The following is a 26,913-nucleotide window of genomic DNA, read 5'->3' on the forward strand; positions in this document are numbered from 1 at the left end:
CCAGCCTCGTGGGGCTGAACTGAGGATGGGGGTTTGACCAAACAGGAGTCTGGGGCAGTGCTGTCCCTGCCTGTGGCCTCCCCCCATCCCACAGCACCCCCTCAGCAGTTCAGCCCTCCCACATTTCCCAAGGGGAGAAAGGTGTCGCCATCAATTCTGGTTCAGTATTTCTGATTTAGTATTTCCTCATCTCTCCCTTCAAGAGATTCAGCTCTGAGGGAAAACAAAATTCCAATTTATTTTTTTCCAAATGGGAAAGAACTCCAAGTTTATTCTTTTGCTTCTCAAGAGGAGTAACAGCACGTTTTAAGAAATAGATCTTTTAAAGAAAAATCACATTAAAACTCCACCTAAGGCACCTCCATTTCAATGCTTTTTTCACAGGGATAACAGGACATGAGATGAGAGGTGGGAGCTTCCCAGGCTCGTGGTGCTCCCTGGGAGCACCAGTTCCTCCAGGAAGTTGGGTGTGAGCAAGAAGAGCTGCAGCCCCACCACACCCCCAAACCCCTGGGCTGCTGCAGGACTGAACAGCTGGGGCTGATGTGACCCCAACAATCAGCAGCAAAGCAGTTCTGGGGCTGGCCCAGCAGAACTTCCTCAGCTGGAGGGCCCAACACTGCCCAGGAAGTTCCTCTTCCTTCAGGGATTAATTTCCTTCCTGCCTCTCCAGACAGAGGGAGAAGTGGCCAGTCAGCCCCAGGTGTCAGAGCAGCTCCCAGGGTTCCTCACACTCTGCTCTGGAATGTCCTGGGATAAAGCCCCTCCCTCGGAGGCAGCAGCGACAGGGAATCCACAGCTCTGCTCCCTGCTGGGCCCACCCCACTGCTGAACCTCCTCAGCTCCCACAAATCCTCCCTCCTTTACAACACCAACTCCTCTAAAACTACTGGAAAGAGACTATGAAATAAAACCACCTGAAGTAAACGAGGTGAACATGATATTTATGTACAACCAGGAACCTGCCCTTACCTGGGCTTTGAAAGGCTTCGAGGGGGACCCTCGAGCTGGGAACGGGGTTTTCCTTCACCACAAACACACAGAGCCAAAGCTGCAGCTGAGAAACTGCCCCACCCACCACCAGCAGCTGCCCCGGGGCACAAACAGGGCTGGAACAGCACCCAGATGATCCAATAGTGGCAGTATTGGCTTCACTGGACTGTATTTAAATAAAATTAAGCATTTAAAAAAGAACAGGCAGTAACCCCCCCCCCCCAACACTGCTGCCCACCCTCCCCAGCCGAGCCCACCAGTCTCTGCCCGGCCCTCCCTGGCGCTCGGGGGTCACAGAACACAAGAAGCCATTTGTCACCAAGCAATGTAACCAAACAAGCAGGAGGCAGCTCCAGAGCCCTGAGCTCAGGTGTGTGCAGGAGAACCCAGGGCAGGAGAGGGGCAGGGGGTGCCCCACACTGCAGTCCAGGTGGGCCCTGCAGCCCTCAGAGCTTCTTGAGCCGACTGTACATCTCCCTCTTGCTCTTCTCCCCGGCCCAGGTGCGGCTCTTGGTGCGGAAACGCTTCAGGTCCTCCTTGAAGTCCTCGTGGTGCATGGGCCGGTAGCTCTGGGGCTCACAGAAGCTCTGGGGGAAGGAAGAGCAGTGGAGTCACCTCAGTGTCACCCCAGTGTCACAGGGTGATGGTGCCACCGACAGAGCCTGGCAGCAGCTACAGGGACAGAGCCACCCCTGGGGCAAACAGGGGAACAGCCGCCCCCTGGGGCAAACAGGGACAGAGCCATCCCCTGGGACAAACAGGGACAGAGCCCCCCCCTGGGGCAAACAGGGACAGAGCCCCCCCCTGGGGCAAACAGGGGAACAGCTGCCCCCTGGGGCAAACAGGGGAACAGCCGCCCCCTGGGGCAAACAGGGGAACAGCCGCCCCCTGGGGCAAACAGGGGAACAGCCGCCCCCGGTCACACCACAGAACAGCCACCCCTGGGGCAAACGGGGACAGAGCCGCCCCCTGGGGCAAACAGGGGAACAGCTGCCCCCTGGGGCAAACAGGGGAACAGCCGCCCCCTGGGGCAAACAGGGGAACAGCCGCCCCCGGTCACACCACAGAACAGCCCCCCCTGGGGCAAACGGGGACAGAGCCCCCCCTGGGGCAAACGGGGACAGAGCCACCCCCTGGGGCAAACGGGGACAGAGCCACCCCCTGGGGCAAACGGGGACAGAGCCACCCCCTGGTCCCACCACAGAACAGCCACCCCCGGGGCAAACAGGGACAGAGCCACCCCTGGGACAAACAGGGACAGAGCCACCCCCTGGGACAAACAGGGACAGAGCCACCCCCTGGTCACACCACAGAACAGCCACCCCTGGGGCAAACAGGGGAACAGCCACCCCTGGGACAAACAGGGGAACAGGCCCCCACTCCACACCACCACCCCTCCAGCAGAGCCCAAGGACATTCAGGGCTCGGCTCTCAAAGCCGAGGACAGGACTCTCATCCCAAATTTCCTGTCAGGCACCACCACACAGTTTCCTGGTGTTCCCCTCGGGATGGCACGGACTGGGAGGGTCCAGTGCCACCATCAGCTGTTCTGTGCTGCCACCTTGAGGCCTCGCTGCCCCTCCGCGGAGAGGGACAATCCCAAACCACACTGTCCCTCAGCCCAGAGGAGCCAGCACACCACAGGGAGGGCCAAAAGCCTGGGCAGCACTCAGGGCACCTTCAGGAAGGGGCTGAGAGCCCCACACAGCTGGCCAGGGACAGCCCAGGATATCCCATCTCCCTGAAAACACACCAGGAGGGCAATCCAAGGGACACTGTGCAGTGTGGGGGCCTGAGGGGACAGGAAGGGAATCCAAGGGACACTGTGCAGTGTGGGGGCCTGAGGGGACAGGAAGGGAATCCAAGGGACACTGTGCAGTGTGGGGGCCTGAGGGGACAGGAAGGGAATCCAAGAGACACTGTGCAGTGTGGGGGCCTGAGGGGACAGGAAGGGAATCCAAGGGACACTGTGCAGTGTGGGGGCCTGAGGGGACAGGAAGGGAATCCAAGGGACACTGTGCAGTGTGGGGGCCTGAGGGGACAGCCAGGACATGGCCTGTTTGTGCCAGAGCAGCAGGACAGACCCCAGGAGCACTGCAGAGAGTCCAGCCATGGAAATGCTGCAGGAGCAGCAGCCAAGGGACAGGAGAAATCCCACCCTCAAAGTGCTGGGAGAGCTGCAGAGTGTTTTCAATTTCCTTGTCTGAATTAGAGGCTGAAACCTCCAAGCTCAGGGTTTTAATTTTGCTGTTCCAGGACTGTGGGAGACCTGAGTTTTCCATTTGTTATCCAGTAATTACTGTCAGCCTTGTCTTCTCCCCTGCTCAGTGCAGGCTGAGCAGCCTTAAATCCCTTCCCTGAGTGACAGATTGTTCTAAAAGGACAGAAACCACTTCCATATTGTGCCTTTAAGACAAGTAGAAAACCCTTTCAGCTATGGCAGGAAAGCAGCTCTGAGGGAAGGAACAGGCTCAGCCAAAGCTGAGCAGCTCTGGGAATAGAGGACTGAGAAGGAGCAGGAAAAGCCACCCCAGCCAAAGACTCTGCCTCAGTGACAAATCTGGGTGTGAATAAATTAATAATAATCCATCATTTCTCCCCTGAGCATGAAAGTGATTACAAAATCATGGAATGGTTTGGGTTGGAAGGACCTTCAGGATCTCTTTCCAACCCTCTGCAATGGGCAGGGACACCTTTCCCACTGGCTCAGGCTGCTCCAAGCTCTGAGCACCTGCAGGGGTGGAGAATGCCCAGTTCAGGAGTGTTCCTTACCCTGCACCTGGAGAAGAAATCCTTGTAGCCCCCCTTGAGCACGTAGAGCTCTGGGTAGTGCAGGTTGGGGTACTCGTTGCTCAGCCTGTCCTGCTCCCGCACAAACCGGCACCTGCAGCGGGAACAGCCCCGGGGTGAGTCCTGCAGGCCCCACAGCCCACCCAGAGCCAGCTCCCACCCACTGCCCATCCATCCCTGGCACCACAGCAGGGGCTGCTGCCTGCCAGGAAGAGGCTGAGCAGCCACACGGGAACCGGGTTTCCAGTTGGACGTCCCAGTTTCCCTCTGGACATCCCAGCGCTCCAGGGGGAGCCCAGCACGGCCACTCACACACAGCACAGGCTGTGCCACAGCCCTGCCAGAGGTGACAGCCAGGATGTCCTGGTGGTGCCACCCCCCAGCTGCCCTCCAGCAGGGCCCAGTGCAGGCTGGCACTCACATCCGAGGGCCGCGCTCCGAGGAGAACTCGCAGTGGAACACCACGATGACCCGCTTGTTCCCCGCCGGCTCGATGGGCTTCTTCAGCAGGAAGTTCTCCACATCCTCCTCCATGTGGAGGTTGATGGCACCCTGTGAGGGCAGGGCCAACAGCACACACTCAGCCCACTGCCTTGGGAGCACTTTCCTCACCTTGGAAACCTCACCTGGAACCCTCTCCAAAGGCAGCTCCAAACCCCACCTGGACCCCACAGCCTGGAATTGGCTCTGAGTGACCAGAACCTGTTTCAGGAGGACAATTTGGCATCTGTAGGTCGTGGCCTCCTGGATTACCCTCCCCAGCTCTTGTGTTTGGGATGGCCTTTGATCAGGCAGCAATGTTCAGGATCAGTTATAGAATCCCAGAATGGTTTGGGATGGAGGGACCTTAAGGATCATTCAGTGCCACCCCTGCCATGGGCAGGGACCCCTCCCACTGTCCCAGGTGGCTCCAGCCTGGCCTTGGACACTCCCAGGGCTGGGGCAGCCACAGCTGCTCTGGGAAATCCATCCCAGTCCCTGCCCACCCTCCCAGCCAGGAATCCCTTCCCAATATCCCATCTGAATTTATCCTCTTCAGCTTAAAGCCATTCCCTGTGTCCTGTCCCTCCCTCCCTTGTCCCCAGTCCCTCTCCAGCTCTCCTGGAGCCCCTTTAGGTCCAGGAAGGGGCTCAAGGCCACATCCTCTCTGGGTGGCCTGATCCTGGTTATGTTTTGCACAGCCTTTTGTTCTTTGAAGTCTGTGATTTAAATGAGGTTTAATATTCTAATTCAGCTTTCCTGGACAGCAGATGTTGGACTCAGTGTCCCACACCCTGCTCTGGAGGCACCTCTGTGCCCAAGGGGGGCAGGACAGTCCCCTCTGTGAGGGCAAAAGGCACTTTATGAACAAGAGTGAGCTCAGTGTCCAAGATCCAGGCAGTGGGAGGGTGTGGCAGGATCCCAGGGGGGCACTGGGCACCTCAGGAACAACATCCCCACATGGCCTTGGATAAAACTCAGCCCCACACAGTGCCAAGTGCCCCCAGGCTGCAACCTCAGCCCCCTCAGGGTGGCTCTTACAGTGCCAACATACCTTGATGTGCCCCCCTTCGTACTCATAGGGGTATCTGCAGTCAATTATCACACATTGCTTGATGGAGCTCTCAAACTTCCCAGTCAGCACAGACACAATCTGAGGGGGAAAAAACCACAAAAACCAGGGTTCAGTTGCTGCAAGACATTTTTGTGCTGTCCCAACCCCCAGCAAAGAATTTTTCTGCCTCTCCTTGGAGCACTCACCATTTCTGAGTCGATGTATTTTAAATCTTGATGTTTCCCATCAACAGTGGCAAATAAATAACTCTGTAAGACAGAGAAAACTCCAGATGTGAGCCACAGCATCCAGCACTTCACTCTCTGACAGACCCTTTGCTGACAAGAACCTCTTCAGGAGTTAAAACTAAGAATTGTAAAATCAGGGACAGAACTGAATTTTTGGCTCCTACACCCAGAGAGATTTTGCAGGTCTTTAACCACAAATTAATCACTTTGTGCACAACCTGTGCCCTTCCCTCCTCACCAACAGCCTCTCCTGGTTGTGTGAGGATCTCAGAATGGTTAAGGTTGGACAGACCTCCAAGTCCAAATAAGCAAGATTTAAGTAGGAACAGAAAAGCCTCTGTACAGGGAAGGGCTTTTCTGGGCTGGTTTGAGGCCTCCCCACCAGGAGAGGCCACTGACACACTCCAGTCAACACCTGGCCATGGAAACCCTCGGGTTACCTTGGAGAAATCCCCAATCAGGTCTCTCTGGTCACTGTCCAAAATGCTCTCGATCTCTGCTGGGGAGTGTTGGGTCCTCACCACCTTCAGACTCTGCAGGACACAGGTCAGGGATCAGCACTGACAGCAGACACTTCCCACTCCCTATTTCCCATCACAGAGAACTCAGAGGTTGCTCCTAAGCCCTGAATTCCAACCCCTCAGCTTCCCATTGGCAAAGCTCATGTTCAGGACCACGTAAGTGCTGCCCCAGCTCCCCCAAATCTCTGCACACTCAGAGAGAACTGTCAGCAGTTTATCCAGAAAAGCTCCATAGGGCAGGCACCAAAATCAGATCCCCCCACAATTCCCTGTGGAGAGAATCAAATCCCTGGATGTGGCGCCACCAACCGTCGAGTCCTCTGAAGTTCCGGGCACGCTTTTCCTCTTCTTGCTTTTCTCTGGGGAATTCTCTTCCTGGGATCTCTCCATCCTCTTCTGGGTGGTCCTTCCTGCAGTGCTGGACATGGATGAAGAGCCAAACAAGCGGCACCGCTTGGACTGTGAGGAAGGAGGGGAGTTGAGTTGTCTGGAAAAGGTTTGGCTCGGGAATTACACAACCCTCAGCCTTTCAGGTTAGTGCAGATTTCACCCCATTTAAGGCATCCCCCCTGCACAGCATCTCCAGGCTGGAGGTTTGAATTATTCAGGCTTTGCCATTCCAGGAACACTGGGAGCACCAAAGCAAGAGGAACTGCTCTACACCAATTAGCAGCCCATCTATCAGCAGATCAAGGAGCTTTGTACTGGAGACTGAATTCCCTTCCCAGTCTGTTATCAGGGGATCGGCATTCCAGGTGAATTCCACCTGTGGCAACAAGATTCTGACAGGGGAAGTCAAGATCCTCTCACCTCTATGAAGTGTAAAAGGAAATCTAAAGCCTGTAAGTGTTGCACACTGACAAAGCCAGTCTGGCAGAGATAATGGAATAGTGCAGGGGGCTATGCCAGGGCTTGTTTGTTGTCCTTAGGGAGACAGTGGCCCAGCGGTGGGCACTGCCAGGACAGGCCCAGCCCCGGAGCTGACACTCACCCGACTGTGTGCCCTCCTCATCACCAGCGGCGCCGTCCAGAGGCTCGCCACGGCAGGGGGCATCTCCTCGTCGTTCTGAGGGGAAAAGGAAGGTCATCCCACCTGTTCCACCGCGGGCACAGGCTGGGAATGCAGCTCTGCATGGCTCAGGGAAACATTCCAGCTGGATTCAGCAGCCTCAGGAATTTAACTCCTTTGTTATCAGTGAAACAAAGGAACTTTTCTAGGAGGTGTTGGAGTTACAGCAGTTCACTGACAGATTTCAGTGATGATCCCCCAGAGCTCTGAGCATTTCAAACTCAGCTGGAAACAGCCTCCCATTTAAGTGGCCCCAAAAGCAAATACCATCTCTGAGGTTTTCAGCAAGTTTCTGAAGAAAAATGCCAAGTGTTCCAGCATTTCTCTCTCATAATTCAGTTCTCCAACTAAAAATAATCCACTTGTTCACACCCCAAACAAATCCCACTGTCTGCACTGACAAGACAGAGACAGCACAGTGTGAGCTGCAAAGGATGATGATATCTCCTAGTGGGAGGTGTCCCTGCCTGGCAGGGGGATTGAACCTGGGTGGCCTTTAAGGTCCCTCCCAACCCCAGCCAGTCTGGGACTCTGGGACTCCCTGAAGCCCAACCTGCTGCAGTGTTACTGAGCACTCTGACACCATGGCAGGCTGTCACCAGCAGGCAGAGCTCCCTGGGGATTCCCATGCCATTCCCTCTGCACACACCTTCAGATCCTGGTCATCCAGCAGCTCCAGGAAGCCATCATCATCCTCACTCTCCGAGGGCAGGGAGTGCTGCTGCAGGAAGGGTGTCCTGCAGTGCTCCCGCTGTCCCGAGGGCGTGTCATCCATGGCCACCTGAGAGGAGGGAGGTTTCAGTTAAAACCACTCCTTGTCCTCCCTCCTGCAGGATGCTGCAACCCCAGAGGTGGTTCAAGACCTTCCTGAACTACAGGGGACACGGGTTATTCCCTCACGTGGAACAAACAGCACAGGGAGGGATCAGGGGTGAAGATCCAAGGAGTGGAGACAAGACTTGGTTTCTGTGCAAGGACCCATCATGATTTCTCAGTTGCTTTTTCTAAGCAACAGGACATGAAAAAGGTGACATTTTCTCCCTGGGTGTCCCATCTGGACACCAAATGCAGTTTGTTCTACCCAGCTGGGGTTGTTGTTGCAAAGGCATCAGCCCCAGCAGAAGGATCAGCTTCACTGGTAGTGAAATCCCTTCCAGTTCCAGCCCTCAGCCCTGCACTGACTCACCTTCCCCAGAAGGAGCCACATTTCAAATTTCTGACCATCTCATCAGCCAAAGGTGAGAGTCCTTCCTCCCACAGAGTGGGCAGCAGAGAATTAGGTGAGAAGGAGATGAAAGGAACTTACAGTGTGAGCTGGAGATGAATTCCTCCTGGCTCCAGCCCTGCCATCACGGAAGCACCGAGAAGCTGGTCTGGTTGGCTTCTTAAACTCAAAGGATTCCTGAGTTAGAAAGGAGCAAATCCATCATGTCACCAAAATCACAAACTCTGGAAGTTACTTGGATCATTTCACCCTCACAGGGTTCTGTTAAAACTACCTGACCTTTTGGATTTAAGCTCCGTGATGCCAACAGGAATAGTCTGAAGGGGAATGTTTCCCAGCTCAAGATGTTACAAGGGTATTTCATTTATTTCATTTAACACAAGCCCAAACTAATGCCATTGGCATCACCTACAGGCTGGAGGCTCTTCTATTCCTCTCAGTCAACTGCTCTACAAAACAGACCCTTTCTGAAGGCAGCCAAGGCTGTGGCCTCTCCTGCAGACCCTGATGGATTCCCACTGCCAGGGCAGGCCAAGGCACTGATTCCATGAGAATCCATGGCAGCAGTGGGAAGAGATGGCTGAGCAGCCCTTGGAATTCTCTAGAGCAAGCAGAGTGAATCCTTTTCCCTTGCCAGGGTTAGTGGCAGAGCTGCACATGCCAAGCCTTCCCAATTTTTATTACCCTCTCACCACTTACATTCTCCTTATTGTCATCTTGTTCCAGGGGCTGAAAAGCTTCAGACTGCAGAGACTCAGAGTGGTTTCTCTTCAGGGCAGGGCTGCACCCCAGCAGGTTTTGCTGCAATGACCACACAAAAATGCCAGTTCAGGATCACACAACAAAGACCCTTTAAGCACAAAAGGGGTTAATAAAAGACTGCAAAGTCTCTGACTGTGAATTTGTGCAAACCCTGTGCAGAAATCTGGTATTGCCATCTCAGCACAGGCACAAAAATGGTTCAACTGCAGCAGTGATGGAACCAAAGCATGGAAGTTTCACAGTAACTTCAGTGAGATTTAGAAGGTACAAGCTGCAGTTTTGACAGTTTGCATTAAGCACCCCCAGCAACTGGTCTTGAGGGCAGAAAATTAACATGTCAGGGAAGGTATTGCACTAAAAACATCTAAATCTTTAACATTTCCAGATCAACACCACTCTCACTTACTGGCAGTGACTGTATTCTCCTGAAAGGTATTCTCAGGCTGCAGGGAAAGAACAGACATTCAGTTCAACATTCTGTTTTAGAAGACACAAATAAAACTCACCCCAACTCCAGAAGCTACAACAGACACTAAGAATTTAAACCAGGATGATACTCACTTCACTCTGCTGGATTTGAGAATTGCTTTCTCAAACCTGAAAGCAAGAGAGATGCACATTAAAAACCAGCCCTGTATTCAAGGGCCCAGCACAGAATCCCAGGATGGTCTGGGTTGGAAGGACCTCAAGGATCATCCAATCCCATCCCTGCCATGGGCAGGGACACCTCCCACTGTCCCAGGGAACACCTCCCACTGTCCCAGGGAACACCTCCCACTGTCCCAGGGAACACCTCCCACTGTCCCAGGGAACACCTCCCACTGTCCCAGGGTGCTCCAGCCTGGCCTTGGGCACTCCCAGGGCTGGGGCAGCCACAGCTGCTCTGGACAATCTGCTTCTTGATTACACTTTTCTCTCCCAAACCCCATTTATAACCAGCTTATCCCCTCCTAATTTTTGAAGCAAAGACTCCTTCTCCCCTCCTTTCCAGCAGTGTTCAGACAGGAAGTGAGGCTGAAGGAGGAAGAGGGGGGTGAATCCAAGCCCAAGGGCATCTGTCCCCATCCCAGAGAAGAGATAACAAAAGAATAATCTGATTGGGAGTGGCAGGTTCAAAGCTCAGAGCAACTGCCTGGCATCAGTTCTAGCACCAACATGGTGATGGGCCAAAGGTTGGACCTGATGATCTTGGAGGCCTTTGCCAACTGAAGGGATTCTGGGATTCTGGGATCACTTCAGGCACAGCAAAGCATGAATTAAGTGTTGGAAACTGCCATTCAGATGCCCCTTGGGGCAGCCTCAGAGCCCTGCAAGGTGTGTGGTACAACAGCTGAACTCAGAGCACAGCAGGACCATTCCCAGCCCCTCCAGTGGGCAGCACATGGAGAAGCTCAGCAGGGAAGAGCCCCCTGCATGTGTGGCAGCCAAGGAAAAGCCTCCTCAAGCCTCATTAGGGCAGGTTTGTTAATCATGCAAGGAGCCCCAGGCCAGTGTGAGATGTGGGTACTTACGAGTCGTCCATGGTGACACTGGAGGTGGCAGGGCCAGGAGAATCCAGAGCCAAACCTGCAGAGGACACACAGAATTCCTGGGAATCAGCACCCAGGAAACAGGGATTGCTGGGCCCTGCTCCAAACTCCCACAGAAACACCCAGGGAACTCATGGGGAAGGTCCCACCTGCAGCCTGACCTCTCATGAGAGTTACAGACACTCCACATGGGTTTGGACAGGGACAATCAAGGGCTTGGGCAAAACTGGAGTCACCAAAAGCCCCCCTGGCCCTGCCTGGACTGCCACGTGGATACTCTTGGCTCATTCTCTCCCACACACCTTAATAAACAATTTAGTCCTTTAGGTGGGTGAGGGGCTTTCTGAAGCCATGGTTTTAGTTACATCCCTTCCCAGGAAGAAATTCTGGGCTCATTCCAAAAATTAAGTAGACAAAAGGCCCTTCTTAATGCACTGGAAAGAACAGGAGGCCCCTGATAAGCACAGAGCAAGTGGGGCATTGCAGCCCCACAGCATCTGAGCCCACACAAACCCAGAGCTGCTCAGACTCCTGAGCAGCTGCAGAGAGTGAGGGTGCAACAAGGCTGGTTGTTCTGTCCTGCCCTGTGGATTTGGGTATTAGAAGCTCACAAAGTTCTTTTTTAGGCTAAAAATGCCTTCAAAGGGGGGCACAAGTTGCTGTGGAAACACTGATTTCCCTGAGCTGGAGCAATGAAGGACCAGAGTTTCTCTGAGTCTGCAGGTTGTGGGGTAAGAGATTGATTCATTTTCACTGAAAATGAAAAAAAAAAGGCAATTTTTCTGGGCAAGTATCAGAACTGAAGAGTTTCAGAGAAACAACAGCTCCTAACACAAAAACCACACAGAAACCCCAAACCACAAGGCAAACCCTCTCAGCTGGGGCAGGTTGGCACAGTTGGGGTTTAAAGAGAGAAAAGAGAGGGTGAGGAGGACTTGCTTTCCAACCTGCACTGTCCCCACCTGAGTCTGTGGATTCCGACGACACAGATCTCTGCAATCCATTCCTGGTCCCCACATCCTGCTCCAGGTTTTCCAGCTGCCTGTAAGGGAAGGTTGGGATTCGGTTTAAAAGATCATTAAAGCACAAAAAGGCAACATAGGAGGGCCTGGTGATCATCAGGTGAATCCTTCATCACCAGGCAGGTGAGGGGATTCCCTCATGGCACACCTGCCCTGCAGTGCCCTGAGCTCTGGGTGCTGCCAGGGGCAGGGGCAGGGGCAGGGGCAGCCTCGGGGCAGGGGCAGCCTCGGGCCAGGGGCAGGGGCAGGGGCAGGGGCAGCCTCGGGGCAGGGGCAGCCTCGGGGCAGGGGCAGCCTCGGGGCAGGGGCAGGGGCAGATCCAACACCTGCAGGGACTGAAGCTTCATCTTTGGGGGTTGAAAAGGTTGGAAATTTGGCTTCTGTGCCAGGGAAGTGGCATTTAACACAGGAATTGTCCTGGCTGCCTTTCTGGTCTGCTCATACCAAACTCTTCTCTGTTCACACCAACTCTGGGGGGTTCAAAAGGGGCTTTTAGAGCCTGCCCTGAGTTTGTGCTGTCACAAATTATGGGTTGAACACCTCAGAGTGACAGACTTTGCCATGAAACTTCAGGTTATTGGTGCCTGGAATCACATTAGCAACCCCCACACCACCCTCCATCAGCCCAGCTGGAAGTGCAACCTGTCTGTGGCAGCCAATCCTTAATTCAGCTTTTGCACAGGAAAAAAATGCCAAACTCCCAATTTAAACTCATTTTTATAGGGAGCTGCCTCCCAAATTTTGTTGTATCCACTAAATCACAGCACTGGGAGACGAAAAAATCATAGGGAGTGTCACTTAAATAAAGGAAAAGCTCCTTGAGTGAGGCTCCAGCAGAGAGTTAATAGAAAAAAACATGTAGGCAGGGCTGCAAACTCAAAGGAGTGAATAATTCCCGTGGAGGGGACTGCCAGTGTCTACAGGAATCCCAGGAATCTGAGGGAGGGAGGGAGAGAAGGATCCTAAAGCAGGTGATTGCAGAAAGGAGAATGATGGAAAATCAACCAGAAAAACCTCAGGAGGGTCTTTGAGCCCAGAGGGGCCAAAGAGGAGGGAAACTGGGGCAAAAATGGCCTTAAAGGGGGTGAGAGAGCAGGGAGGGCAGAGATGGAGGGACCAGCTGCAGGTCTGGGAGAGCAGGAGCAGCAGGAAGGGGCAGGAGGAGGAGGAGGAGGGAGGAAGGACAGAGCTGAGGTGGTGCAGGGAAGGCAGGAAAATGGACACTGAAGTATTTGGGGGAGAGGGGGATGCCCAGGGAAGGGCTCGGGAAGGAGGATCCATGTGGGATGGGGGAGGTGGAGGCGGCAGGAATGGGGTGGGGGCGTGAAGGGAGTGGAAATTTGAGAAGTGGGGGGACAAAACAAGCCCCTGAGGCCACTCTGGAGTGGGGGTGGGGACAATCAGCTCCTGCAGGCCACGCTTTGGGGGGCAGGGCTGGGAAAAGGGGCTGCAGGGCCCGGGGCTGGGCTGGGGAGCGAGCAGGAGAAGGTCCCAGGGCCCCGCTGATGGAGGGAGAAGGGAATGAAAACACCCGAATTTGGAAGGAGAGGAAGCAGGAGAAGGTCTCAGTGCCTCAGTTTTGGAGGGAGAAGGGAATGAAAACACCCGAATTTGGAAGGGGAGGAAGCAGGAGAAGGTCTCAGTGCCTCAACCTTGGAGGGAGAAGGGAATGAAAACACCCGAATTTGGAAGGAGAGGAAGCAAGAGAAGGTCTCAGAGCCTCAGTTTTGGAGGGAGAAGGGAATGAAAACACGCGATTTGGAAGGAGAGGGAGCAGGAGAAGGTCCCAGTGCCCCACTGATGGAGGGAGAAGGGAATGAAAACACCCCCAAGGCCTCGACTGGGGGATGAGGGAAATCAAAGGAGCAGAAATCCCCCAGGCGTTACTTCTGGAAGAGGAGAGGGTGGAGAAGGGAATTCCTCGAGCCCTTGGAGTTGGGATTTGGGGGAGGTAAAAGACACCCTTGATGGGTTTTTTCTCGGGGGGGGTGAAGGGGTGGGGAGGGACGAGCAGAAGTCAAAGACCTTGGTAGGGTTTGTGAGGGAAGGTTAAAAGCCATCCGAGGGGCTTTGGGGGGTTAAAAGACAACACAGAGGAGTTTATTGGGGGGCAGAAGGGGGTAAAAGCCCCCCGGAGGGTCTGATGGGAGCACAGGGCTGGGAGGCGGGAATCTCCATAAGGCTCCATGGGGGGACAGGGAACAGGGGGGCAGGAAACGGAAGGGAAACGACTCCCGGAGGCCTCGGGATTTTTTGGTAAGCGGGGAGGGCCCCCAGGCCTCGCTCGGGGCCCGGGAGGGAAGGGAAGGGGAGGGAAGGTTTGGGAAGGGAAGGGAAGGTTTGGGAAGGGAAGGGAAGGTTTGGGAAGGGAAGGGAAGGTTTGGGAAGGGAAGGGAAGGTTTGGGAAGGGAAGGGAAGGTTTGGGAAGGGAAGGGAAGGTTTGGGAAGGGAAGGGAAGGTTTGGGAAGGGAAGGGAAGGTTTGGGAAGGGAAGAAGAGGGAAGGGAAGGCCGCGGAGGGCCCGAATGGCGCGGGGAAGAGTTCCCGGGGTGCAGAAGAAGGAAGGGGTGGATAAACCCTGAAGCGTCCCTTTTCTGGGGGTCACTCCAGAGCGGGACAAAGCGGGGCTCCCTCGGCCTGCCCTCAGAGGGGCCGCCACTCACCCGCGCCCCAGCTGCTCCATGGTGAGGCGGAGGTCGGAGACAGGCGAGAGGTCGTCCTGAAAGAGCGCCTTGACCACGGCGGGCGATGCGGGCGGTGCGGGGGATGCGGGGCTGAGCAGCAGGAGGCGGCGGCAGTGCGGGTTGGAGGTGCCCATGGCGGGGTCCATCACGGAGGTTCGCTCTGCGCGGTCGCCGCGGCGTTTTTGAGCCCAGCCGGTACCCGTCGCCCGCTCCAAAGCTGGCGCCAAACCGCGGCTCAGCCAATCAGCGCGCGGCGTTCGGCGGGGGGCGGGTTGTTTATTCAAACCCCCTCCCACCGCGCGTGTTGGCCAGTAAGAAACGGCGACGGGGGCGAGGCCCCGCCCACTCACGCTGATTGACGACCCGCCCGGCCAATAGGAGAGCGAGAGCGGCCATGATGCCAGAGGACTACATTTCCCGGCGTTCCCGAGGAGGGCGACGCGCCGTCCCCCTGCGCGGGGCATGCTGGGGAATGTAGTCCCCGCTTTGCCGCCATGTTTGCGGCCGCCTTCCCTCGGCCGGGACGTGACGGGAGAGGCGGGAAGAGTGGGAAAAACGAGCGGAAAAGGGTAAAAGTGAGTGCGGTGTTTACACAAGTGTTGCTGTTTGCCTTAAAAATGGACACACACACAGAGCTTTACTGCAAACCTGTTGCCTTGGCCTGCCCTGGGACTGAGGGGAAGGGAGAAAATCTGGGGAAAATGAGGCGAAAATCTGGGGAAAATGAGGGAAAATGGAAAAGTGAGTGCGGTGTTTACACAAATGTTGCTGTTTGCCTTAAAATGGACACTCACACACACACACACACACACACACACACACACACACAGAGCTTTACTGCAGATCTGTTGCCTTGGCCTGCCCTGGGACTGAGGGGAAGAGGGAAAATCTGGGGAAAATGGGGGGAAATCTTGGAGAAATGAGGGGGAAATATGGGGAAAAACGAGGGAAAAGGGGTAAAAGTGAGTGTGGTATCACCCAAGTGTTGATGTTTGCTGTTTCCCACCCCTCTGCCTGGGCCCTGCTGCCCACCAGTCACACCATGTCCCAGCTCCTGGATTAGAGGATTGCTCCTTCCCTGCCCATCCAGGATCCCACAGATCCTCATGTGTGCAGTTCTGGGCCCCTCAGCTCAGGAAAGAGATTGAAGGGGCTGGAGTGGGGCCAGAGACAGAGAATCCACCTCCAGAGACAGAGAATCCACCTCCAGAGAGAGAGAATCCACCTCCAGGGACAGAGAATCCACCTCCAGGGACAGAGAATCCACCATGTCTTGATCCAACCCCACTGTGATCACCAGCCCAGGGCACAAAGTGCCCTGGGCTGGTGATCACAGTGGGGTTGGATCAAGGGTTGGACTTGATGATCTCAGAGGTCTCTTCCAACCCAACTGAGAAGAGCAACGAGGCTGGAGAAGGGACTGGAGCACAAGTGCTGTGGGGAGAGGCTGAGGGAGCTGGGGGTGTTCAGCCTGGAGAAGAGGAGGCTCAGAGGTGACCTCAGCACTGTCTGGAACTGCCTGAAGGGAAGTTCTGGCCAGCTGGGGGTTGGTCTCTTCTCCCAGGCACTCAGCAATAGGACAAGGGGGCACGATGGGCTCAAGCTCTGCCAGGGGAAATTGAAGTTGGAGATGAGAAAGAAATTCTTTGCAGAGAGAGTGCTCAGGGATTGGAATGGGCTGCCCAGAGAGGGGGTGGATTCCCCATCCCTGGAGGTTTTCAGCTGAGCTTGGCCGTGGCACTGAGTGCCATGATCTGGTAAAGGGGCTGGAGTTGGACCAAGGGTTGGACTTGATAAACTCAGAGGTCTTTCCCAACCCAATCCATTCCATGATTCTATCAGCTCCTGCTGCTCTTCCAGCCTGGACAAGCTCAGGCTGTGCCCTCTCTCCAGCATTCCAGCCCGCCCTCTGCCCTCCCTGAACATTCTCCTTACAAGGAACTGTTTTCACACGGTATTTCAGCTGCTGTTATCAGCTCCTGGCTCCACCCTGACCCCCGGGGAGTTGGGTGGCTGTGCCCTACAACACATCACCCCACACCAAGCCATGCAGCGCTGCCAAGGACCTGCATGGGCCATCAGAGTATCTCCTCTGCCTCCCTCCTGACCACTCCTGTGTCCCCAGTGCCCACAGGGACAGGTGGGACACTGTCACCCCAGGATCCAGCCAGGACACCAGCAAGCAGATGCCTTGGGGCAGGACAGCACATCTTTAATGCTCCAAAGGACTCAGAAGGAGCAGACACAGCAAGAGCAGAGCTGAGGGGACTCTGCAGTGTGATGATGTGGCACTGCCACCCTGGGCACAGTGACACCCCAGGATCCAGCCAGGACACCAGCATGCAGACACACCCTGGGGCAGGACAGCACAACTTTAATGCTCCAAAGGACTCAGGAGGAGCAGACACAGCAAGAGCAGAGCTGAGGGGAGTCTGCAGTGTGGTGCTTGTGGCACTGCCACCCTGGGCACAATGACACCCAGCGTCCCTCCCAGGGGACACTGTGATCCCGGGGATCCAGCCAGGACACCAGCATGCAGATGCCTTGGGGCAGGACAGCACATCTTTAATGCTCCAAAGGACTCAGAAGGAGCAGACACAGCAAGAGCAGAGCTGAGGGGACTCTGCAGTGTGGTGCTGTGGCACTGCCACCCTGGGCACAGTGCCACCCTGGGGACACTGCCACCCTGGGGACACTGCCACCCCAGGATCCAGCCAGGACACCAGCATGCAGACACACCCTGGGGCAGGACAGCACATCCTTAATGCTCCAAAGGGATCAGGAGGAGCAGACACAGCAAGAGCAGAGCTGAGGGGACTCTGCAGTGTGGTGCTGTGGCACTGCCACCCTGGGCACAATGACACCCAGTGTCCCTCCCAGGGGACACTGTGACCCCAGGATCCAGACAGGACACCAGCAAGCAGATGCCTTGGGGCAGGACAGCACAACTTTAATGCTCCAAAGGGATCAGGAGGAGCAGACACAGCAAGAGCAGAGCTGAGGGGGGTCTGCAGTGTGGTGCTGTGGCACTGCCACCCTGGGCACAGTGACACCCTGGGGACAGTGACACCCCAGGATCCAGCCAGGACACCAGCATGCAGTCACATCTTGGGACAGAACAGCACATCTTTAATGCTCCAAAGGGATCAGGAGGAGCAGACACGGCAAGAGCAGAGCTGAGGGGACTCTGCAGCGTGGTGCTGTGGCACTGCCACGCTCAGCCAGCCAAGGGCACGGGCAGGGGACAGCAGACACGTGACCCCATCAGTCACACAGCCGGATGAAGGTTTCTGCTGACCAGAGCCAAAAGAACGGGAACACCTTCTCGCTGAAGGAGGCCTCGAACTGCAGGATCTGCCTCGTGTTCTCCACGTCGTAGAAGGTCACTCGGCCCCCCTCGTAGTCCAGGCAGACCCTGATCCTGTGGGGCTCGTCCCTCAGTGCCAGCGGGGCGGGGGGCACGTGCAGCGCCGTGTACTGCCCGTCCCAGTCCCGCCGCAGGGCCCACACCTTGCCCAGGGCCGCGCTGAGCAAGTCCTTCCTGGGCACGGACTCCAGGGCCACCCCCACGGCCCAGCTGTGCCCCGGGCCCACCTCCAGCTGCCAGTGGTGCCTGCCAGCTGTGAAGCCGCGGGAGCCCAGCACGCTGGGGCTGCCCGTGAACCTCCCGGGGGTGTCGGGGAGCTCCCGGGGGCTCATTGCGAGCCGCACAGTCCTGTGGCCCTGCGACAGGGCCAGGTGGGGGCTCGCCGTGTCTGCGTCCAGCCAGAACTGCTCTAAGGGACAGAGAGAAGGGTCAGCCTGTGCCCACTGAGGAGACAACAGCACCTCTCCCTCCCTGCTCCTGGGAGCACAGTGGGCACTCCTGCAGCCCCCTGGGTGCTACAGGGCATGAGACCCTCCCTGCCCTGCCCTGCCCTGCCCTGAGCAGCACCAAGCCAGGCAGTGTCCCCACAGCAGGCACTCCTGCAGCCCCCTGGGTGCCACAGGGCATGAGACCCTCCCTGCCCTGCCCTGCCCTGCCCTCAGCAGCACCGAGCCAGGCAGTGTCCCCACGTGGGGACTCCTGCAGCCCCCTGGGTGCCACAGGGCATGAGACCCTCCCTGCCCTGCCCTGCCCTGCCCTCAGCAGCACCGAGCCAGGCAGTGTCCCCACAGTGGGCACTCCTGCAGCCCCCTGGGTGCTACAGGGCATGAGACCCTCCCTGCCCTGCCCTGCCCTGCCCTCAGCAGCACCGAGCCAGGCAGTGTCCCCACAGTGGGCACTCCTGCAGCCCCTTGGGTGCCACAGGGCATGAGACCCTCCCTGCCCTATCCTGCCTTGCCCTGCCCTGAGCAGCACCGAGCCAGGCAGTGTCCCCACAGCGGGCACTCCTGCAGCCCCCTGGGTGCTACAGGGCATGAGACCCTCCCTGCCCTGCCCTGCCCTCAGCAGGACCGAGCCAGGCAGTGTCCACACAGTGGGCACTCCTGCAGCCCCCTGGGTGCCACAGGGCATGAGACCCTCCCTGCCCTGCCCTGCCTTGCCCTGCCCTGAGCAGCACCGAGCCAGGCAGTGTCCTCACAGTGGGCACTCCTGCAGCCCCCTGGGTGCCACAGGGCATGAGACCCTCCCTGCCCTGCCCTGCCTTGCCCTGCCCTGAGCAGCACCGAGCCAGGCAGTGTCCCCACAGTGGGCACTCCTGCAGCCCCCTGGGTGCCACAGGGCATGAGACCCTCCCTGCCCTGCCCTGCCCTGCCCTGAGCAGCACCGAGCCAGGCAGTGTCCCCACAGTGGGCACTCCTGCAGCCCCCTGGGTGCCACAGGGCATGAGACCCTCCCTGCCCTATCCTGCCCTGCCCTCAGCAGGACCAAGCCAGACAGTGTCCCCACGTGCAGGGGACGGACTCAATGGACTTTGCTAAACCTGCATTCAGTTCTGCTGGCATTGCTGGCTCTGCAGGCAGGCTGGGAGTGGGCAGCAGTTACCCCGTGGGTGTGAGGGGGCATTGCTGCAAGGCAGGAGTGTTGCCAGCCAGTCCCTGCTCCTGGGACAAGGGGGACAAGTGCTCTCCGAAGGGAAAACCAGCTCCTAACCCTGCTCTGCCGACTAACTGGGCAACCACCCTCCGGAGCTGGAGCCACCCACCCCATCCATGTGGGATGTTCTGCTGCCATCCCGTGGCCATCCCACAAGGCCACACGGGTGTCACAGCGCAGTGTCACCACCCCAGGCCCTCTGCTAACCCCCTCCTCCAGGGACTGCAGCGTGGGGGAAACTAAGGCACAACCACCCTGTGCTCAAGTCACTCATCCCAAAAACTGAGGGGGGCACTTCTAAATGCCAGCTGAGAACACACACAGCCCCTCTGCTGAACTGGTCACAGCCCAACACAGCTCATGCTGGCCTGGCCCTCGTTCTGTGTCGCAGGACAGTGCCACTGGCACTGCCTGGCACAGGGACAGATCAGGAATTTCACAGCAGGACTAGTCAAAACAACAGGACACAGTTCCAGACAGATGCTGGTTTTAGATGTTGTGGTGTGAGCCTATCTCTGTGCCAAGGACATGGGGAAACACATCCTGGAAAGCTTTTCTCCTTCATTTGTGCCCATCAGCTCCAGAAACTTACCCCTTTCTCTGTCTGTCTTGCTCTGCAGATTCTCTGGAAGAAGGAAAGGAAGATGCATGAGTTTCCCCTCCCGTGGCACCTCTCCTGCTCCCCATCAGGACAGCAAGCCAGACACGGGCTCTCAGAGCCTCAGGCTCCAGGGAAGCCTGTCCTGGAGGTGGTTCCCATCTGGAGAGGGGCAGTTTTGCTCCCAAACCCCAGGCAGAGGCACCAGGCACCGAGGATCTGCTGCTGCTGGCCAAGCCCAGGGGAAGCACAGCATGGAGCCAGCAGGGCCTTACCTCTGAATTCAGCCACTGTGCCCAGAACCAGCTGGCACGTCTCAGAGAGGGTCTCAACAGTCCTCTGCAGCTCCAGGGAAACCGGCTCCGGGATCGGGGCCTTGGCTGCCTCACAGCTGAGGGGCACAACAGGGAGAGGAGCCCTGAGCCAGCCAGCAGCCAGCACCCAGGGGGAAATGGGGACAATCCCTGCAGCCACAGAGCCAGGGCAGCTGTGTCCCAGCACAGGAACCACGGCTTTGAGAGGGGGCAACGGCCTCTGCTGCCCGGGAACACCACGATACATCCCAAACACTCAGCAGGACAAAGCAGGTCCCTCCCTGCTCCTGCAGTGCTCCCAAAGCTCTGCCCAAAAGAGCTGCAGGAGTGACACCAAGCCCAGTTCTTACCTGCTGAGGATTTTGCCAATGTCCTGGAAGAGAGAACACACAGAGCATCAGGGAGGGGGGCACTCCACACCTCATCCCAACCCTCTTCTTCCCTCAGAGAGCACGGCAGCCCCTGACCCACAGCAGCCACTCTGCCACTGGCACCACTCCGGGCTGCACGGGGGGGCAGAGAGTGCCAGGTGGGTGTCCCCAGCCTCACCATGGGGTCACAGTGCCCAGGTGGGTGCCCCCAGCCTCACCATGGGGTCACAGTGCCCAGGTGGGTGCCCCCAGCCTCATCACGGGGTCACAGTGCCCAGGTGAGTGCCCCCAGCCTCACTGGGGGTCACAGTGCCCAGGTGGGTGCCCCCAGCCTCACCATGGGGTCACAGTGCCCAGGTGGGTGCCCCCAGCCTCACCATGGGGTCACAGTGCCCAGGTGGGTGCCCCCAGCCTCACTGGGGGTCACAGTGCCCAGGTGGGTGCCCCCAGCCTCACTGGGGGTCACAGGGCCCAGGTGGGTGCCCCCAGCCTCACCATGGGGTCACAGTGCCCAGGTGGGTGCCCCCAGCCTCACCATGGGGTCACAGTGCCCAGGTGGGTGCCCCCAGCCTCACTGGGGGTCACAGTGCCCAGGTGGGTGCCCCCAGCCTCATCACGGGGTCACAGTGCCCAGGTGAGTGCCCCCAGCCTCACTGGGGGTCACAGTGCCCAGGTGGGTGCCCCCAGCCTCACCATGGGGTCACAGTGCCCAGGTGGGTGCCCCCAGCCTCACCATGGGGTCACAGTGCCCAGGTGGGTGCCCCCAGCCTCACTGGGGGTCACAGTGCCCAGGTGGGTGCCCCCAGCCTCACTGGGGGTCACAGTGCCCAGGTGGGTGCCCCCAACCTCACCATAGGGTCACAGTGCCCAGGTGGGTGCCCCCAGCCTCACTGGGGGTCACAGTGCCCAGGTGGGTGCCCCCAGCCTCACCATGAGGAACTCGACCTCCGGCTGCTCCTGTTTCCTCTCAATGTCTGCAATCAGCGTGTCCAGCAGCGATTTCCTCTCTGAAACACTGGAGTTGTACTCAGAGGACCTCGTGACCAGCTCCAGGAACACTGGGGGGAACTGGGACAGCAGCATCTCCTTCTGCTCCCGCAGGAACTGCTCCAGCTCCTCAAAGGTGTCCCTCAGCTTTGCCTCCTCCAGGCCCAGCTTCTCCTGCAAGGCACCACGTGGAGGCCGTGAGTTACCCCAGCCTATGGCACGGGCACGGTGTGGGGAGAGGGGCAAGGGGCACACAGAAAGGGAGAAGAGATCCTGCAGAGGAAAAGATGGAAGACTGGAGAGAAGGGTGGCAAGTCTGGACGTTGATGGACCCAAGGAGGAGATATGGGATGGACAGAGAGGGAGAGAGGAAAGCATTGTTGTCATGGAAAGAAATATATGGGGGGAGGGAGAGAGAGGACATGCCCAGGAAGGTGGGTTGGGAGCAGGTGCCAGGCATGGAGAGGAACACACACCAGCAGCTTCACACTTTCTGGCTCTCCTTTGGATTTCAATTCTTCCTTTGCTTCTTGTAGAACATCCAGGTTGCTCTGGAGTTTCTCCTGCAGTGGGGAGGGAAAGAAAGGTGGATTTGGCAATTTCAGAGTGACTTTTGCAGTGGGGACATGATGTCACCAAACAGCCTCTGTGGGGACAATCCCACTCTGGGGGTGACCCCTGGGTGCCTGTGGGTTTGCAGCACCCACCTCTCCAAGCACACAAGAGTAAGGCTGGGGACATCCCCTTCCACAGCTGTTTTAGCCAGAACCATTTCTGGAATAGCTTCATGTGGAAACCCTGGAGTTTGTGGGTTTTTTGTTTTTTCTCATTAGGAAAAACAACTTCTGGTGTTGGAAGTGGGATTTGTGGGAAGAGGTTTGCAGTGACAGTAGCAGTGTCTCAGACATGCTCCATAAATTCACTGGATTCCATAAAATCCCTCGTGCTCCTCCAAGCCATCCCCTGTGGCACAACGAGCCACATTTGGGGGAAGAGACCCTGGCTGGGGACGTGTGGGGCACAAGGGACAGTGTGGGGCACAGTGGGGTGGGGCAGAGGGTCCTGTGCTGCTGGGAGGGCTGGGAGCAGGCAATGGGCAGTGGGAACTGCGGGAGAACCAGCAGGATGGGACAGGGGATCCCAGCCCAGGACCCAAAACTGTCCCCAGACAGAGCCCAGCCAGCAGCTGGACAGGCCCCAAACCTGTGGCTGGGCAGGGACCCACCCTAACCTGTGTGTGGAGGGACTGTGCCCTGAGGGACCCCAGTCTGTGCTCAGAGGAGACCCTGAACTGTGTCTGGAAGGGACCCCAGATGCCAGTCTGGAAGGGATCCCACCCCTGTATGGAGGGGACCACATCCAGGCCTGGAGGGGACCACAGCCCATCCCTGAAAAGGACCTCAGATGTGTGCCCAGACAAGCCCCCAGCCCATGCCTAGAGGGGACCCCAACCTGTCATTGAAGGGACCCCAGATGTGTGCCCAGATGGGACTCCAGCCCGTGTCTGGAGGGGTCACCAACCCATGCCCCGAGGGGACTCTGTCCCTCAAACAGACCCCAACCTGTGCCCCGAGGGGCCCCTGACTGTCCCTGAAGGCACCCAACCCATGCCCTGAGGGGATGCTCTTTGCCTAAAGGCACCCAGCCCGTGCCCCGCGGTGATCCTGACTCTGTCCCTCGAAGGCACCCAGCCCGTGCCCCGCGGTGCCCCCCGCCTGTACCGGAGCTCCCTGCCCCGCAGCCGTGCCCGTGGTACCCCCAGCCCGTGCCGGAGCTCCCTGCCCCGCAGCCGTGCCCCGTGCCCGTGGTACCCCCAACCCGTGCCGGAGCTCCCTGCCCCGCAGCCGTGCCCCGTGCCCGCGGTACCCGCAGCCGTGCCCGTGCCCGCAGCCGTGCCCCGCGCCCGCGGTACCCGCAGCTGTGCCCCATGCCCGCGGTACCCGCAGCCGTGCCCGTGCCCGCAGCCGTGGCCCGTGGTACCCCCAGCCCGTGCCCGCGGTACCCGCAGCCGTGCCCGTGCCCGCGGTACCCCCAGCCCGTGCCCGCGGTACCCGCAGCCGTGCCCGTGCCCGCGGTACCCGCAGCCGTGCCCGTAGCCGTGCCCCGTGCCCGCGGTACCCGCAGCCGTGCCCGTGCCCGCAGCCGTGCCCCGTGCCCGCGGTACCCGCAGCCCCAGCCCGTGCCCGCGGTACCCGCAGCTGGTGTGCTGCGCGCTGCGCGGGTCGCACGCGGTGCGCGCGGTGCGGGGGCTCGTCCAGGCAGAGCGCGCAGAGCGGGGCTGCGCAGGGCTCGCAGAACAGCGCCAGGGGCTCGCCGTGCTCGGGGCACCCCGGGCCGGGTCGGGGCAGCGCCGCCGCCAGCTCGGCCACGGCCGCCAGCGCCAGGTTGGGGCGCGCCAGGCCCGGGCTGAGCGCGGCGCGGCACTGCGGGCAGGCGGCGGGGCCGCAGCGCTGCAGGGACTCCAGGCAGCCCTCGCAGAAGCTGTGCCCGCACTCCGTGAGCACCGGTCGAGAGAACAGCTCCAGGCACACCGAGCAGGTGGCCTCGGCCTCCAGCTGCTCGCCCAGAGCCGGCATCCCCCGAGCCATGGCCGCGGGGAAAGGGAAAGCGAAAGCGCCGGGATGGGACGGGGAGGGCAGGGATGCGGCGGGATGGGGCGGGGTTACGGGGCCGGGAATGGGCTGGGGACGGGGCAGTGTGTGTGTCTGTCTGTGTCTCTGTCTCTGTGTGTGTGTCTGTGTGTCTGTGTGTATGTCTGTCTGTGAGAGTGTGAGTGTGTGTCTGTGTCTGTATGGGGGGGGGTGTATGTGTGTGTGTGTCTCTGTGTGTGTGTCTCTGTGTGTCTGTGTGTGTGTGTGTGTGTGTGTGTGTGTGTGTGAGAGAGAGAGAGAGAGAGAGAGTGTGTGTGTGTGTGTGTGAGTGTCTCTGTCTGTGTGTGTGTGAGTCTGTGTGTCTCTGTGTGCGTCTTTGTGCCTGTCTGTGTGTCTGTCTCTGTGTGCGACTTTGTGTCTGTGTGTGTGTCTGTGTGCACGTCTTCGTGTCTGTGTCTGTCTGTCTGTCTATGTGTCTCTATGTGTGTGTGTCTCTCTGTGAGTCTGTGTGTGTGTGCTCACGTGTGCATGTGTGTCTGTGCACATGGATGTGCATACATCCTTCCTTATCTGTGCACATGGGTGCGTGTCTGTGCACATGGATGTGTGTGTGCACATGTATATGTACTGGTGTGTGCATGTGTGTCTGTGCACATGGATGTGTGTGTGCACATGTACTGGTGTGTGCGTGTGTGTCTGTGCACATGGATGTGAGTGTGCACATGTGTATGTGCTGGTGTGTGCGTGTGTGTCTGTGCACATGGATGTGTGTGTGCACATGTATATGTACTGGTGTGTGCATGTGTCTGTGCACATGGATGTGTGTGTGCACATGTACTGGTGTGTGCGTGTGTGTCTGTGCACATGGATGTGAGTGTGCACATGTGTATGTGCTGGTGTGTGCGTGTGTGTCTGTGCACATGGATGTGTGTGTGCACATGTATATGTACTGGTGTGTGCATGTGTCTGTGCACATGGATGTGTGTGTGCACATGTACTGGTGTGTGCGTGTGTGTCTGTGCACATGGATGTGAGTGTGCACATGTGTATGTGCTGGTGTGTGCATGCATGTCTGTGCACGTGTGTGTGTGTTAATGTGTATCTGTGCACATGTATATGTGCATGTGTATCTCTGCACATGGATGTGCATCCATGCTTGCGTGTCTGTGCACCTGTGGGTGGATATCTGTCTGTAGATGTGTGCTGATGTGTGCATGTCTCTCTGTACATGTGTGTGCACATGTGTTCACATGGATCACAGCGTGTGTGCATGTGTGGGGTGAGCATGTGTGAGTGTGTGTGTGCACTCTATGGGCACATGTGTCTGTGTCTCCACATATGCATTTGGTTGTTGGTGTGCAGGTCTGTGTGTGTGGCAGTGCCTGTATACAGGGATGTGTACATTATATGTCCATGTGGGCACCTGTGTGGCCATCTGTGTCTTACATGTGTATGTGTGTACACATATGTGTGCATCCATATAAGTACATGCATGTGTGTGTATGCATAGGAGTGTTCCTGTCTCTCCCTTTGTATATTTTTGTGCCTGGATCTCAGAACACACATGTGTGTGTCTGTACATTTGTGTGTCCGTTTGTGTTTGTGTCTGTGTGTGCCCATGTGTGTGTGTGTGTGTGTGTGTGTGTGTGTATGTGTGTCTGTGTGTGTCCATGTGTGTGAGTCTGTGTGTATGTGTGTCTGTGTGTGTCCATGTGTGTGTGTCCATGTGTGTATGTGTGTCCATGTGTGTGTGTCCGTGTGTCTGTGTCTGTGTCCATGTGTCTGTGTGTCCATGTGTGTGTGTGTCTATGTGTGTGCGCATGTGTGTTCTTGTGTCTGTGTGTGTCTGTGTGTGTCCGTGTGTCTGTGTGTGTCCATGTGTCTGTGTGCCCATGTGTCTGTGTCTGTGTGTGTCCATGTGTGTGTCCATGTGTGTGTGTGCAAACCAGGAAAGAACGAGCAGGAAAACACCAGGAGGGGGCACAGACAGGGCCCCCCTCTGTGTGTGCTGTGTGTGCTGCGTGTGCCAGTGTCTGCACACACATGTGGCCGTGGGCAGCCCACATGAGTGGGCACAGACAGGGAGGGCAGGGTTGAGTCTGCTTGAGTGTGTGTGAGTGTGAGTGTGAGTGTAAGTGTGAGTGTGAGTGTAAGTGTGAGTTTGAGTGTGAGTGTGAGTGTGAGTGTGAGCCCTCATCCCAGCCTTCCCCCGGGGTGCAGCTGGCACGCTCCAGCTCCGTGCTGCCAACTCCTGCGGATGCTTGGGATGCTTAAATTAATGTAATCAATAACCTGGAAGGCACTCGGGAGCTTTGCCCTGACTCGGTTGTGCTGGTGGGACGGAGGTGCCGAGCGCGACCTTCCCGAGGTTGGTGTGTGGATCCTTCCCAAGGCTTGGCTCTGGGATCCTTCCCGAGGCTGGCGCTCAGATCCTTCCCAAGGCTTGGCTCTGGGATCCTTCCCGAGGCTGGCGCTCAGATCCTTCCCAAGGCTTGGCTCTGGGATCCTTCCCAAGGCTTGGCTCTGGGATCCTTCCCGAGGTTGGTGTGTGGATCCTTCCCAAGGCTTGGCTCTGGGATCCTTCCCGAGGTTGGCGCTCAGATCCTTCCCAAGGCTTGGCTCTGGGATCCTTCCCGAGGCTGGCGCTCAGATCCTT

The 26,913-nt window shown here is 57.7% G+C and overlaps 2 protein-coding genes across 2 annotated transcripts; both read right to left on the reverse strand.

Moving 5' to 3' along the window:
• Positions 1 to 249: 249 nt before the first annotated feature.
• Positions 250 to 14,544, reverse strand: CDC25A (cell division cycle 25A). The gene is made up of 16 exons (XM_071560371.1): positions 14,356 to 14,544; positions 11,634 to 11,713; positions 10,654 to 10,708; positions 9,704 to 9,739; positions 9,549 to 9,585; positions 9,080 to 9,181; positions 8,462 to 8,557; positions 7,805 to 7,936; positions 7,078 to 7,152; positions 6,396 to 6,545; positions 6,006 to 6,098; positions 5,524 to 5,586; positions 5,318 to 5,416; positions 4,205 to 4,335; positions 3,766 to 3,877; positions 250 to 1,580 (listed from the first exon to the last, which is right to left on the reverse strand). Exons 1-16 carry the CDS (start codon positions 14,520 to 14,522, stop codon positions 1,440 to 1,442), a joined length of 1,569 nt encoding a protein of 522 aa, XP_071416472.1. The 5' UTR covers positions 14,523 to 14,544; the 3' UTR covers positions 250 to 1,439.
• Positions 14,545 to 16,924: 2,380 nt separating this feature from the next.
• On the reverse strand, positions 16,925 to 24,293 carry LOC139674190 (E3 ubiquitin-protein ligase TRIM7-like). Its single transcript, XM_071560372.1, has 7 exons — positions 23,859 to 24,293; positions 22,143 to 22,229; positions 21,610 to 21,840; positions 20,659 to 20,681; positions 20,270 to 20,385; positions 19,989 to 20,021; positions 16,925 to 18,152 (listed from the first exon to the last, which is right to left on the reverse strand). The coding sequence occupies exons 1-7, from the start codon at positions 24,252 to 24,254 to the stop codon at positions 17,641 to 17,643; spliced, it is 1,398 nt and encodes a 465-aa protein (XP_071416473.1). The 5' UTR covers positions 24,255 to 24,293; the 3' UTR covers positions 16,925 to 17,640.
• Between the last annotated feature and the right edge of the window lie 2,620 nt (positions 24,294 to 26,913).

The sequence above is a fragment of the Pithys albifrons genome, chromosome 7 (genome assembly GCF_047495875.1).
Source record: "Pithys albifrons albifrons isolate INPA30051 chromosome 7, PitAlb_v1, whole genome shotgun sequence".
In the NCBI taxonomy this organism is placed as follows: Eukaryota; Metazoa; Chordata; class Aves; order Passeriformes; family Thamnophilidae; genus Pithys; species Pithys albifrons.